Source organism: Brachyhypopomus gauderio, chromosome 1 (assembly GCF_052324685.1).
Source record: "Brachyhypopomus gauderio isolate BG-103 chromosome 1, BGAUD_0.2, whole genome shotgun sequence".
Lineage (NCBI taxonomy): Eukaryota > Metazoa > Chordata > Actinopteri > Gymnotiformes > Hypopomidae > Brachyhypopomus > Brachyhypopomus gauderio.
The window spans coordinates 8,628,369-8,643,714 of NC_135211.1; the positions used below are offsets into that span (position 1 = coordinate 8,628,369).

The following is a 15,346-nucleotide window of genomic DNA, read 5'->3' on the forward strand; positions in this document are numbered from 1 at the left end:
GAGAAAATATATTGAAAAGATGTGACTAAGAACTGACGCCTAAGGGTATTCCTTGAGTAACGGGACATAGAAGGATTTACGTTTTCTAATTATAATAAAATGCTGCCCATCAGTGAAGTACTACAAGAACCAATCAAGGGCAGCGCCTGTAATGGTAACTATGGAAAGACTGGAGAGAAGCATATCATGATTCACAATTACAAAAGTAGCTCAAAACTACATTTACACTACAAGACAAAAGTCGCATAAATAGATATTAAAACTTTTTTTTTTGCTTGACCTGATTTTCATCACTGTGTGAAAAAAATCTGTTCTATTTAAATCACCATGTGACTGTGATGAGATCCTTTGGATCTGAATTGCGTTCTTTATACATCATACTTCACTGCACATGCACATATAACTGTCATCACCATGTCGACATACCCTCCCAGACCCACGCATCTCACACCACAGGACTGCCAGTAATGGATAAAAAACAGATATGTCTCCAGACCATATCTTTGTGATGAAGGCATGTTCAACATGACTGTAATATATATTGCTACTGAAATAAATGATTGGCTCACAAATATCTGAGAGTTATGAAGATGGCATTAGTAATTTTGAAAATGTCCACATGCATGTCCTTTCAGGGGTAGAGGTTCATAGTAATAACAGATGTGAATTATTTACAAATACTGTCAGGCCAGAGAAATTGGATTTAAGCAGAAACAAGAACTGAGCAATCAGTACTGTGTAATGAAAACCAGATTGGATGATTTCACAGCAATTGTCAGACATACATGTTTGTTGCTACAGTCACCTTTCTCTAACCATTTTCATTAGAAAGGGTAGCTTTCAGTGTGAAGACTAGCTGATTGGAATCTTGGGGTAACACTTTATCTATTTTTAAACTCTGAACTCTATAACAAGTCACAGACTAAAGCTTTTTAAGGATACATGCATGTATGTCAGGAAAAGAGTTGGGTCAAAAAGAGAGAAGGTGCAGACATATTTTGTTATTAGTTTAAGAATAGTGTTGGCAGGTGTAAGATTTGTGAAACAATGGCTTTCCTGGGAAAGATAATACAACAAATACAAATACAAATACAATACAAATGTTGTGACAAATACAACGTCACAACAACAGGACAACATGAAATATTGCCGCTTCTGATGGGGGCAGCTGGCAGGAGGCCGCACGTCCCCGCAGCTTTGTGGTCAGCAGTGGCAGTGCACAAAACACACAACGAAGGGGCAGGAGGGTGGGAACAAGGCAGATGCATCTCCTGCGGTCCTGGAGCTGGAAAACACAAACATTAATTACACCAAGCCCCCCTGGGCAGAGTTCTAGACTGACTGGGCCGTCAACAAGACGACAACTATGCCCAATTTGGTCACAGGACCCTCACGCCCTAGCAGCGCTCTGGCTGCTTCTTTCCATAAAACAGCTATCCCCCTCAGACCTACCTCTCGTCTCGGAACTGACCTTGCCTCTAGCATGGGGTCACCCCAGCCTCCTGGGGAGATCTCCCCTTGTGGGGAAGCTCCATGCCAAGTGGACAACTCCACTCACAGCAGGTTCCCGGGGCTTCCACCCACTTTCGGAGAGGTATGGCATGAAGTGGACTGCTCCACTCAACCCAGGAGTGCTAGAGACCATGGCCCTCATCTCCCTGAGCACGAGGGGAGATCTCTGCCTTCGGCAGGGGTTCTTCAGACCGGAGCCCTCCGGTCCCCAAACATCATGGGAGTCTCACCTCTCAGGGGGGCTCTTTAAGACCAGGGCTATGGTCACCCCACAACATCAGAGAGCTCCTGCCTACTTAGGAGATCCCTCAAGGTCCAGGAGTGCCGCTTCCCACCTCTAGGGAGAAACACCTGCACAACACACACACACACACACACACACACACACAAAGAAATAACACGAGAAGCAGCTGATTGACAGCTAGTAAGTAGGTAGCATAACTGAAGATAAATTTAATAAGCAAATACTAATTAGGTCTAAAATGGCATGAAAATGATATGGATATCCATCTTTTCTAAAACAACCTTGGATATTTTTATATTTCTCTTTAGTTTCATTGTCAGAGTCAGGTAGCTTACTGTTACATGTCAAGCTTTCATGTGTGTGTAAAATGTTAGGAATATTTGTAAAGATATTTGAGATATATATACCTTGTAATATATGCTTTAAGAGAGAATTGAACACACACACACACACACACACACACATATATATATATATATATATATATATATATATATATATATATATATATATATATATAGAGAGAGAGAGAGAGAGAGAGAGAGAGAGAGAGAGAGAGACTCTTGAGGCATGTGTGGGATGACTGACAACACAGCCTCGCCTTGCTGTTTATGAGGCCTCTGCCATATCATAGTAAATCTTCTGAGATCATGCTGGTGTACTGCTCTCTTTATGGAGGTCTTTCACACATCCAGACCTGATCTGTTCAACTGTTTGTTTGTTTTCATGATATGAAACATTCATCAGTCAGTCATTGTTGTGGATCCCTCAGCCCTGTCCTGAGCTCTCAGACCCTGGTCACTTTACTCTTTTCCCATCATGACTTTGTCGTTCTCTTCTTTCTTTCTTTCCCCTATTGACAATTTGCTTTCAGTCGACTGACCACCCTGCTGGACTGCCATTCCTTCTTTCTCATTAAGAAACGGATGGTGATGCTGTTTTTACAGCCAGCCCCAAACCCTTAGCTGAAGGCCAAGAGCAGGATTAATGGCCCACCACTCGCTCTACACTTTTAATTAGAAATGGAGACAGTGTAGAAGACTCCAGGGTTCGATACTCATTCCCCCTCTCTTTTATATTTCCATTTTTTCCATCACATGATTTTTCTCACTTCATTCACACCTTTTTCCAGTAAACTGCAAAACAACATTCTAATCAGCTTAACTTTGGTTTAATGGATTTCTTCTAAACCATATTATTATTTCAAATGTCCGGGAAGACTTCAGGCAAAATATAAAACCTTTCTGAAATGGCATGTGTTTTCTCTGACGTTTGTGCAAATTAGAGCCCTCCAACACATATGTTTAAAAGTGAAAAACATTAGAGCATGACAGAATGTAATTGCGCGATGACCATTGTCCTCAAGACTCCTGTTCTCTTGCGTCCTGAGTCAATGCCCTCAGAATTCCAGGCAGCGCAGAGCAGATTAAATATAAATGAAGACAGAGACGCATAAAAAAGGGAATAAAATATACTGCCGTGCCACTTTATACCTCCAACTGCAATCTCATTGCCATGGCAACACATCCCGCTCCAGTCAGATATATGAGATCATTAAAAGCTTCCTTGTAAAAAAGTGTATAATGTATGGACCTTGTTTTAATCCTTGCACCATTTTATTGATCTCTGTTAAGCAAATGTTAATTATGGCAATCATTTAATTAGCAGAGCCCTAGCTTGCTTTACTGCACTCTCTCTCAGCTCATTACAAAAATGGCCTACCTGACATCCATCTATCATTCTGAATCAAGGAAGGTCACATGCACTACATGTATGAGGTGTTAAATCTGGCTCAGGCTGAGGTACGTTGTGCAGCCAGTGTATGTATATATAAATGAGTTATTCTGGGTAATTACCATGTAAGTTTTTGTTGATGATGCAAGTTAAATTTTAACTACCTCACCATACACAGGCCTTTTCTAGGCTCATATAATCAATAGTTCTCATTTAAACACACTGGGCTACAGAAAGATCCACTAAGACACTCTTGTTTTTAATATGTCATGTATGAATTCTAATAAAATGTTAGCTAATATTTAGCATCAGGCTGGTCATGTACTTTTCATACACCTCAAATCAATATTGAACTCTTGAATTTGGTGATGTATTGTTCCTTATTGTGAGCATCAGTGCATGCAAAACAGTGGTTACATTTGCATTCAGGGATTTTCATCAATCTGAATGATTATATTTAGTTTTCAGTGCTTCTGGTTATGAAAGATTTCAAATTCATGCATTTACATGCCTAACTTTGCCCCAGTCTATCAGTTGGATTGAAATTCCACTTGGACTTTACATAAGTGGATAACTAACTATATAATCTATATTAATTGTAGTGATTTTTTTTCAGTCTGTAAAATGTTTGGTCGGCTATGGCAAATTTGAATGTTTTAGCAGATTAAAAAAAAAAAGCTTACAAAAGCAGTTCCATAAGCAGCAGTAATAAATAATAATAAGTAGCAGCCTGAAGCATATCTCAGTTTTGAGTTTGACCATAACATTGTAAATTGTACCTTTTTGTCCCACAAACTAAAATAGGTGGATTGTTTTTAGAATGATCATGACTCTTAAGTGACAGAGTAGTAACATTTTACTATAAGTATATACTACTTATTCATAATTAAATCTGTTAAAATATGTACACATTTTCACCTAGATTTGCCCTGAGGTGTATCCTCCTACACTGTCCTGCAATTACCTGGTGTCACGCTACGGTCCCCGAACCCTTCCTTTGGGGCGTGTGTTAATGTTGTCTGCGTCTGTGTACCTCCGTGGGTGTGGGTGCGTCTTGTCATTATCCGTCTCACCTGTGGCTCGTCTCGTCATCACGTGGGGTTGATGTGGTCTGTCTATTTAATGTGCGTTCGCGCAGTGTCTTGTGCTCGTCGTTGTCTACAGTCTGCACGTTGTGTGAGTGTTTATCGTGCGCTGATTGCGCAATACTTGTTGTTAAATTAAAGTGACTGTGTGTGAACAACCGGACTCGTGTCTCGTCCGTCTCTCTGGCGCCACCGTCACACCTGGAAATATAAAGGGATTCACTTTCCTTGGTAAACTTTAAATACAATACCTAATGATATTAATGTATGTATATCCTGAAACACACAAAAAAATGATGGGTGACACTTGGATTCAATGTGTGAATACATATTAAATGGGTGATTTCTTTATGTGGCAAAATTTTTATAACCCATGACCAGTATCATTGTTGAGTTATTTGGTAAATACATTAACTCCCAGTACTCACTTAAGTAATTGGCATGGACTAACTACAAGTCTTATTACAAGTCTTACTATATCCAACAACACACAAACATTTTGATGAAGAGTTTCTTTATAAAATTAACTTTGGAACAAAGCTTTCAAACAAAAAGTACAATAAAAAAGAGAATATTAAGGAATATTATGGAATAAGCAATTAATACAAATGGCATCTTTGCCTAAACACTTTTCAATTCTAATCATGCCAGTTCTAGTTTTCCACTAGATTTGTGCAGGGCACTGAAAAGAGTTGTACAAAGGCACTCAGCTTATAGAAGGAGAAGAAATTAATGAAAAATGAAAAAGTTATACTGCAAGAGTATTTTTCATTCCAATAGATTATAAATTCCAGGATTTTATGTCTTAAAAAGAGGGAGGGACACCTGGGATGTTTTTTTTTTTTTTTTTTTTTTTTTTTTTTATCCCTGCATTTGGAGATATGTCCAACATCTTACAAAAAGCAAAACAATGACCAAATATTATTCTGAAGATAATGAATAAACATATACATAATAAAGCCCATAAGAAACCTGTTATTTTCTTATGAGCAGTTTTACCGTTTAAATGCCTACAATATTTCTGTAACTAAAAAAGACACTGGCAAAGTAAGCAAAACTATAAAACACTGAACAAAACAAAATGAACAAGTGAACATATACACATATTCCAAACCACCAAATGGAGAACCTTCATGAAAGAAAACGTATACATCTACAAATATGGTCAAAATGCATGCACAACAGGTATATTATGCTACATAAAAAACACACACACAAAAAGGAAAATTTCTCTCACAATCTATAAACACGTTACTATCTTGTGGCCATCTCAAATTCTATGTTGCCATTGGTTATTTGCTACATTTATAGAGACATAAGACTTTTGAAGGGTCATAATACATCATGGAGTTGACATGTCATGCTATTCCTTGAATAAAGTGTATTCCCAGAGGTATGGCTATGTATCCTAATAACTATTGCAATATTTTGTAAGAACGTGATAATCTGTAAACTACATGTCCATGTGTATGTGCGCACACACACACACATGCATGCATGCACACACACACTCAAATGGCTTTGGTGTATGGTTTTGGTCACGATTAGATTATGTATGCTAATTTCTACAAGCCACATTTGACAAATACTGTACTTTGTGCTGAAACTGCAGGCCAAATTTACCCTGTCATAACTCCGGATATCAGTGCATATACAATAATCTGATGAGACATTATGGTCACTGCAATTTTATGTAGCACTTAAGACAGCTTTTAAAAAGGCTGTTCAGTAAAGCTAATGTGCCAAAAGGTGTAGGAAAGCTAGATGGCTTCAGTTAGACTGATCAGCCTATAATGAAAATTGTTCAATTTCAAGCATTACAAGCAACATTAACATTTACGGGTGTATTGCTCCTTTATTATGGAAACTGATTGGTCTGCACTATGAAAACCATTCTTGGATAACCCATGATCATATTTGTTTTTAAACGGTTTATGAAAAGTTCTGAAAGCAGTTGTTTTTGTTAATTTTATGACATGTTTCTTCTAACAGAAATACATGAAACATCTATGTCTATCTTGACACTGCTCAGTAACTATTTAATTGAGTGCTCAAATAAATTTTAACAAATTATAAAACACAACAAAAGTGTTGAGCCTGAGTTTGTCTAAGCTGCGCTACCAATTACAAATGGAAAGATTATTTTTCATTTGGTTTGTAAAGATCATGATTTAAAAATGCTGCAGCAATCAAATTATTAATCATATAAAAGAGAAATGTGCTGTGACACAAATGACCTGGGATAGGCTGCCTGTACAACAACTACAAAAAAATGACCTGGGATAGGCAGCCTTTACAAAAACTACAAAAGACATGCACCAACACTTCATAAGGCCTTCAGCTGTATGGCTATGTGTCATTAGAGACATGCATTATGGTCTGTCATTGGAGACATGCATTAGTCTGTTTAGCATCCTCATACAAACACCATCAGCAGCAGAAGAACTTGTTTGTATTTTACATGTTCATCCAACACTGTAATTTGTCACTGAAGAGGTATAAAGCTATGGCTCATGATAACAGATTTTATTAATGTATCTCTGTAATCACATGACTTTGAATGATGGGGAATGATCCTCTAAGGCACTCTTGTGTTTTTATTGCATGACACAGTGCATCTGAACAGAGTAAATGAAGTGAATTTGAGTCTACTAATATTTAGCACCAATGTAGTCATGTATATCTCATAGCATACAAATGTAGCAAAATGTTGAGTTTTGTATTTGCTGGTATCGTTATGCGTATACTTCAGACTATGCCATGTTTGATCAGGTGTGCTAGGGCAGTCTGCTTTGATCTGCAGGTCAGATATGATTTGGTCCTTGCATACAGCATCAGTTGCCCTGAGTAAACATTTTGCTCTGTCATAACTTGCATTGGATCAATTTGACTTTGGAAAAACACAATCTTACATCTCAAAGGTTTCTCCCTCCCATTGCCACTGGATTAAACTGAGCTTTAACAGTTCCTTTAAACCTACCACTTTGTATAAACTAATTCTAAATTTCTGTTCTAAAAACACTAAGGAATAATGAGTGAATGCAAAGTCCTTTCCAAATGACTGTCTCTTTAAATTTAGTTCTAACAAACATTGCTTCACGACAAAGAATATAACAAAATGTAAAAAGCCTTTAGACAGGAGTGTGTCCCAAATGCCAGAAAAGGGGTTGAAAATGCATGAGTGATGACTTGGAGGAAAAGAATGCTGCTCGAACTATTTCCCTCCAACCTCAATATCCCCTAAGGAACCCTAAACTCAGCTTAAAATGCAGCCTTCAGATTCAGAGGGAGAGCTGCCAGTTTGCTGATATATGGTTGTGAACCGTAGTAACATAACCACATTATAATTGTGATGCATTAAACACACAAAGTTGCCATATGCATGGAAAATAAAATATAACATGCATAGGTAAAAAATAAACCCATAGGTGGAAAAGAATAACAAGAAAAAAAAAACAACCTGTATTAATCAATTGCAGTTGTCTTTTAAGATGGCCATAAAGTGTTGCATGACCTGGTTGTGTGTGTGTGTGTGTGTGTGTGTGTGTGTGTGTGTGTGTGTGTGTGTGTGTGTGTGTGTGTCTGTTATTATGAAAGTATGCTTCTGACAGAGTGCAAGGCTGTAGAACACATTCTTAAACATTTGGCATCTCCACATTTTTAAATGTGTTTTTCAGAAATTACCTCCAAATCTGGCATGTAAATGATACAGTGACTTTGTCTTGCTTCCTCTTTTTCATCTCATTTACATGAGAAATTTAGTGCTTTAAAAAAAGAACCAACTACATTCCATGCTCCATTTCACATGTTCCAAATTATTTCATCTTTTCTGTTGCATTCTGTCATTAGGTTTATAGGACCATTCAATATTTTTAAGGAATGGCTTCTTTCCATATTTACCTAGAGCAGAAGGAATTTGCGGGGTATATACCTTTGACTCCCAAAATGTGTATGTGTAGTGTTTATGTATACAGTACATTTAACTGTTTTCAGTGCGCATGTATGTGCACGCGTGCGCGTCTATGAATGCAGACTGGTTCCATGCATTTGGAGAATGATTTCAATGTTGTGGTCCTCATAAATGACTCTCTGGTGCATGTGTGTGCTCGCACACACAGTCTACATTACTGCGCTCTCCCGGCTGTGCTTTTCCTCGCTCCCCCAACATCCACCTGCAGAAGACCCCAACCTTCGTCCTCGCTGTCTCCCCCCCTCTCCCTGTCCTCCTCCCCACACTCATCCTCCTCGTCCTCCTCTTCCTCTGGGGCTGAATCTTCATCCCGCTCGCGCTTTATGGTCTGGATGGCGGGAGGTGGTGGGGGAGCTGTGGCCACACCCTCTCCGGCATCGCCTCCTTCCTCCTCTACATCAGGGTTCTCCAGCATCTCCCGGATGAGAGGGGGCATGGGCCCTGGGATCTCCATCTTCAGCGTGATGGCTCGCTCTGCTCCTACACATGCCACAGAAATATGAAAGGCAAAATAAAACGGAGAAATCGAACACAAGCAGATAATTATGGTCAGCGGCATTAAAAGAGTAAGATGAAATAGTACAATGGAAGAATATATTAAAACGTATATAATATTTGCATTATTAATCATACTTTTTTATTTTTGACAAACTGCATATTACACCTACAAAACATGCAAAAAAATGTTTAAACCTGTGTAAAGGTGCAGTATTCAGCCACCAGTAGGAGGCACAGGGAGGTACAGTCAGAGGCAATCCGCCACCCATTGCACCCATGCCCACTAAAATACAGCGTGCAGGCTGCCTGATCCTCAGCCTTTGTTCGATGTCCTGGAAAAAGTCTTTTTCTGTCCTCAGACTCTACAGCTTGAAGCTGCATCTTTCCTCTCAGGTTCCTTCAAGCCCACACTGGAGTTCTCCCATCGCTTGGGAATTCCTCTGGCTTTCCCTGTCTCCCATTCTCCTGGTTGTAAGTCAGTTTTTACTCTTTTTATTATTTTTCCTTTTCCTCTTATTTTTAAGCACAACAGCCTGTTTCAGCTCTTTCCATTGAGTTGTCATGTGTTGCCTCTGTGGTGTGTTGGTACCGTGGCTTGGCAACCTTGTGAGCAGGGCTTCTAATACTGCCTTGAGTTGTTGGGCTTTTTTTTTTGCATTGGGAAAGTTCCCCAAATTGTTACCCAGGTACAGCTACTGCCAACTTCTATTTGGGCTGGAGTTTTGCATTTTTTCGTTTGGTTTGGTGTTTCCAAGATCCCTAGCTGCTCTACATTTGGGTCTTCATACCGAACAGTTTCTTACTTAGTTCACATTGATATATGGGGACTGGTATTTGAATCTTGGGGTGCCACCCTGTTAGAATCAACTTAATCTTTCACATATTCAATCATGTAGATAAGCCCACTTCAGATGTTTTCCATTACTTCCACTATATGACAATAAAGGTTAATATGAATAGAATGCATCATGAGTGTTTGTATGCGCTGACCTTTAGTGCTGATGCCTCGGAGGTCAGTGACCTTCATGAGCATACGGGGGAACATGTGCGGTTTGTTGGGGCGTCTTCTTCGGGCATAGATCTTTAATGCTTCCAGAAGAGGTTCCTGAAGCTGGTCTACTCTCTGAGGCTCCTCCAAGTCCATGCGGTCTGCAGAATCCATTCAAGTGACCATGAAAATCAGTAGTGAATGAGATGATAAAGAATGATGCCCCAGAACAAGGACACATGAAAACCATTCAAAAAGGAGATGGGAGAGATTAGACAGTAGAGAGATTAGATAGAAATGACATAGGTTAGATTTGATTATACAAGACAATTATATATAGGAGATTAGAAATCTAATGACAATTATACCACAGTTAGTTCTGACCCTACAATGTGATTGGATGAGAGGCGATCTAGGAGTGCCAATATTACACGTTATAGCACTGTAACCGAAGCTCTCCATGTATTACTCCGCCACATACAGGTAACCTAGCAACGAAGCAGCATTTACAAGCCAAACAGCGCAACTACAAACAAGCAGCAACATTATCAAAACTAGACTTGCATTTCCTGAAGGAAATACTATAGGGCTTGAAAAGGTGTGCCCCCTCTGCTCCATCTGCCCCTCTGCTCCATTTGCCCCTCTGCTCCATCTGCCCCTCTGCTCTATCTGCCCCTCTGCTCTATCTGCCCCATTTGCCCCTCTCCCTCATCTGCCCCTCTGCTCCATCTGCCCCATCAGCCCCTCTGCTCCATCTGCCCAATTTGCCCCTCTCCCTCATCTGCCCCTCTGCTCTATCTACCCCATCTGCCCCTCTGCTCTATCTGCCCCATTTGCCCCTCTCCCTCATCTGTCCCTCTGCTCTATCTGCCCCATTTGCCCATCTCCCTCATCTGCCCCTCTGCTCCATCTGCCCCTCTGCTCCATCTGCCCCTTTGCCCCATCTGCTCTATCTGCCCCATTTGCCCCTCATCCTCATCTGGCCCTTTGCCCCATCTGCTCCATCTGCCCCATTTGCCCCTCACCCTAATCTGCCCCTCTGCTCCATCTGCCCCTCTGCCACTCTGCTCCATCTGCCCCTCTGCTCTAGCTGCCCCTCTGCTCCATCTGCCCCTCTGCTCCATCTGCCCCTCTGCTCCATCTGGCCCATCTGCCCCTCTGCTCCATCTGCCCCATCTGCATGTATGTATGTGTGTGTGTCTGTGTGGTGTATATGTGTGTGACTGTGTGGAGTGGGTATGAGAGAGATGCATGTGTGTGCACGTGCGTGTGTGGGGGAGGGGGAGAGACATTCAAAAATAACTGAGACACTGAGTGGAGAAGCCTTGTTTTATGTGATTTGCACCCTCCGAACAAACGGTCGTAGTTCGGGACCCATTTAACCTATCGCTTCACCGAAGAGATTGTCTGAGAGAGGACCCCTTGCTGATGATTTTGATATATTTTGGTGTGGTTTGACCCAAAAATGACTGATTTATGACAAGTTAAAAACACACAAAAATCTCAACAAAGCTGATTCTGATATATTTATATGGGGGCCAATGGGGCAGTTTTCTCTGTCTAGTGCCAAACAAATGCTCATAACTCTAAAACTAATTCATCAAATGATTAGATATCTCGGCATGCCAGAAAGAACAAGTTTCTCTCCCATTTAAAATTTAAATGGAGCTTCTAGGTCAAGGTGTAAGGATTTTACAGCAGTTTATCCAAGAACGTTTTGATCATTTTTTATGCCAGCTCACACTCTAACTGGCAGTGATGATTTGAAATTCTGAACATTCCACCATTCATTTTATTATAGGGCCATTTTTCATTTTTAAACTCAATTCTATTAAAATCTATAACTCTAATCGACTCCAAAAATGGATAGCACACCACACAGAGCCGAGACCTTCGAAACGCAGTTCGAACGGAGTCTGTATGTTAAGTGGTTCAGGCCGCATTAATTGCAGAAATTTGGAGAAAAGGAATAACAATATAGGCCCTATAATGAAACAGGGAGTTTGTTAAATCTATTGGCTTCGAAACTATTTGTTTCGATCTGAAACTAGAGGATGAAGCTATAAATGACCAGCCTGATTCCTCCAATGAGCCAAGGTTTGTCACGCTTACAAACAATGATTTGGATGAGCTGGATGCAGAGAAACGAAGTTATTAACAACTTCGTAAAACAAATGTCCTGGGCTCTTAATGTATTTACATCCTGGGTAAAGAGCAACGACATTGCAGTCGATTTTAGTATTATCAACAAAAATGAAATGAATCAGCTTTTACGATGTTTTTATGGATCCGTCAGAAACGTGAAGGGAGAGTTATATAGCAAGAGCTGGACTGAACCTCCAATCAGCCGTGGATGGTCAATAATTGTTGTACTTTATTTTTAATAAATACAACTTTATCAACAGTTGTTTTTGTGTATATTTACCTCTATAATATTTATTGGGCAAGGCTGTTCCAGTGTTGTGTAAGTTTAGCAGCGAGCCATTGAATGGAACTATTTTAACTGGCGGAGTATTTTTAACCAAACAGGTCGTATTTTCTCGTCCTCTTTAACTCAAAATCTTTCAATAAACAGCGATAATTGAACTGTGGTATAATCGCAATAATACACTCGAGGTTCGTGCTATAACGTGTAATATTGGCACTGCTGTGCTGTGGTCGTATTACACGTTATAGCACGAACCTCGAGTGTATTATTGCTTCAATATAATAGATTTGAAACAATAACCAGAGTTGAAAAGTGACTATTTGGACAAAGCAAACAAAATCAGTCACCAATAACAGTACAAGAAACAAGACAAACTTCAGAAAACAAGCTGAATTATTTCATCTCTAGTTCAGAGATTATTAAAAAAATATATTCTTACATATCTACCAAATTGCCACACACACTAAAATTGGCAATTCAGAACCTAAATTGCAAGACTATTCATTCAGTAATGCTCTGTCTGACATGCAATTTCACAAGTTTCACACTGAATAGGACCGGTTTTCCCAAAACCATTGTACCACAAAGACCATGGTTAAATGGTAAGGCTAGGTTCATACTGAACATACTCTCCCATTTAAGATAATCTCAGTACTATGATGGTTTTGGTAAAGATGTGGAATACTGCAGTACCTCCACAAATAAGGCAGATGGCGCTGAGAAGGCCAGTCTCTGTATCATCCATCTCAAGAGGAAGAAGTTGGCCAGCAAAGGCAAACACAAGGTCAGTAAGGGGCCCGAAGCCGGCATTGTGCATTTGCGTTCTGTTAAGGGTCAACCCATCTGAGAACGTCATAGTGTCCTGCTCTGGAGTGTACCTCGTACAGATCCGCAGCATCTGAGAGGAAGAAACACAACGACATCACTGCAAATCAGCATTTACTAAAACATGAAGAGCAGCAGCAGGAGATGATTATGTACAATATACAAATTAGCATTAAAATAAGTTCACATTTTCATATGTTGTAAAGTGACCTTGAGGGTAAAAAATATGAATATGAGTGAAATGGGTGGGAAAACACAAACTAAGAGTAAAACCTGAATAAAATATGTTTAAAAGTATTGCAGTTCTTCTGAGTAGCTCTTACCAGTATGTCAAGGCAGGCCGATTTAAGCAGTGTAATTTGGTCTGCAATGGTCAGAGAGGTAAAACCAGGCAGTCGCTTTGCAAACTCCACTATCTTAATAATGCATTTAGTGGAGAGCTCACTGAATTTATCCCACAAGCCCAGATCCAGCTGGACCCTGTGGTCTGCACTCGAGTTCTGTACAGCACAGGGAGAAAGGCCAGGATGGAGAAAATTAATGGTGAAATGGTGAAATAAATAGTCATGTCTGACAAAACTCATGTTTACCAGACACAGTAAAACCAGAAGAATTAGGTAAAGACATACCTATTGTTTTAAATTATTTTTAAAAAGTTTTATTTCAGTGATGATTTAGTAACAACTGATTTTTTTATAATGGGAAAATGTCTTCCTTGAAATTCTGTTCAGATGTTTGAGTATATTTCAACAAATTGTGTAGATTTCTCTGTGTGTGTGAGTATGTGTGTGTTTTGGCCTGTAACCTACAGTAGTGTATTTTCCCAGCTGACATAGTGAGGGGCAGGTTTCTCTGTGGGCTTTGCTGACTTTGTTGACCAACTCCTCGAGTTCTCCACTCAGCTCGTAACTTTCTGGCAGCACCACCTCCTCCTTCACATCTTTCTTCTTCTTATTTCTGTCATTCCGCACAGCTGAAGAAAGATTGAGAGAGTTTATGATATATATATATATATCAACAAAAACATGGCCAAGACGATCTGTTGCAGTTCAGACCAAGCATCAGAATGGGGAAGACAGGTTATTTAAGTGACTTTGAATGTGGCATGGTAGTTGCTGCCAGACAAGCTGGTCTGAATATTTCAGAAACTGGTGATCTACTGGGATTTTCGTGCACAACCATCTCTAGGGTTTACAGAGAATAGTCCCTCAAAGAGAAAATATCCAGTGAGTGGCGATTCTGTGGGTGCAAATGCCTTGTTGATGCCAGAGTTCAGAGGAGAATGGCCAGACTGGTTCGAGCTGATAGAATGGTGGCAACAGTAACTCAAACGACCAGTCATTACAACCAAGGCATGCAGAAGAGCATCTCTGAACGGACAACACATCAAACCATGTCAATATGGACCAGACTCTCTGAGCAATGTTTCCAGTACCTTGTTGAATCTATGCCACAAATGGTTAAGGCAGTTCTGAAGGTAAATGTGGGTCCAACCTGGTACTAGCAAGGTGGCCAGTGAGTGTATATTTACGCAATCCTTGCTATCTGTTTTAGATGTACTTTATTAACCTTGTCTGCTGAATATCAGGTCCTGCTTGTCTTGACTTGCTACTGATTATATAAGTACTATAACCTACTGTGCATTTCTTACCAGGCCTGAGAACCAGCGGCACTGAGTTATAGCACTGCATGTAGGAACACTTCAGATTAAATGCCCCCAACAATGCTTAATCGGATAAGTAATGCAGAATCTGTTTTTTTTTTATTAGATTTATGTTTATGTTTCTGAATAAATAAATACACGAATGAGAGTGAGAACTCCCAGTGGGCCTCAGCCTAGAGTGGATATCCTGAAAGGAAGGAAAGCACGTTGTTTGCAGGGGGCTCTGAGCGGTGGGCTAATGGCAGGAAGAGCTTTCCCAGCACACCATAGCGTGCGGCGCTTAAGACACGCAGACAGTCCTTTACTCGCTAGAAACACTGAGGTTGATGCCGTGTGATAGAGCAGAGATGGCCTAGTGCACTGGCTGACTTCTCGTGTAGGAGAAATTAATATCTGAGC

At 40.1% G+C, this 15,346-nt stretch overlaps 1 protein-coding gene across 3 annotated transcripts in view; it reads right to left on the bottom strand.

Moving 5' to 3' along the window:
* Nucleotides 1–1,449: 1,449 nt before the first annotated feature.
* Nucleotides 1,450–15,346, bottom strand: part of rargb (retinoic acid receptor, gamma b) — a 46,438-nt gene continuing 32,541 nt past the window's right edge. Inside the window, exons 5-10 of one of the 3 annotated variants that reach the window (XR_013122301.1) lie at nucleotides 14,094–14,257; nucleotides 13,608–13,784; nucleotides 13,153–13,357; nucleotides 10,034–10,192; nucleotides 4,564–9,025; nucleotides 1,450–1,863 (exon numbers count right to left, since the gene is read on the bottom strand). Coding sequence is in view for 2 of the 3 variants with exons in the window: in XM_076981406.1 (XP_076837521.1) it covers nucleotides 8,700–9,025; nucleotides 10,034–10,192; nucleotides 13,153–13,357; nucleotides 13,608–13,784; nucleotides 14,094–14,257 (1,031 nt within the window). In the remaining variant the exon portion in view is untranslated. Of the gene's footprint in view, nucleotides 1,864–4,325; nucleotides 9,026–10,033; nucleotides 10,193–13,152; nucleotides 13,358–13,607; nucleotides 13,785–14,093; nucleotides 14,258–15,346 lie in introns of those variants that run through there. The other 2 variants (XM_076981406.1, XM_076981289.1) reach the window with 2 other exon arrangements.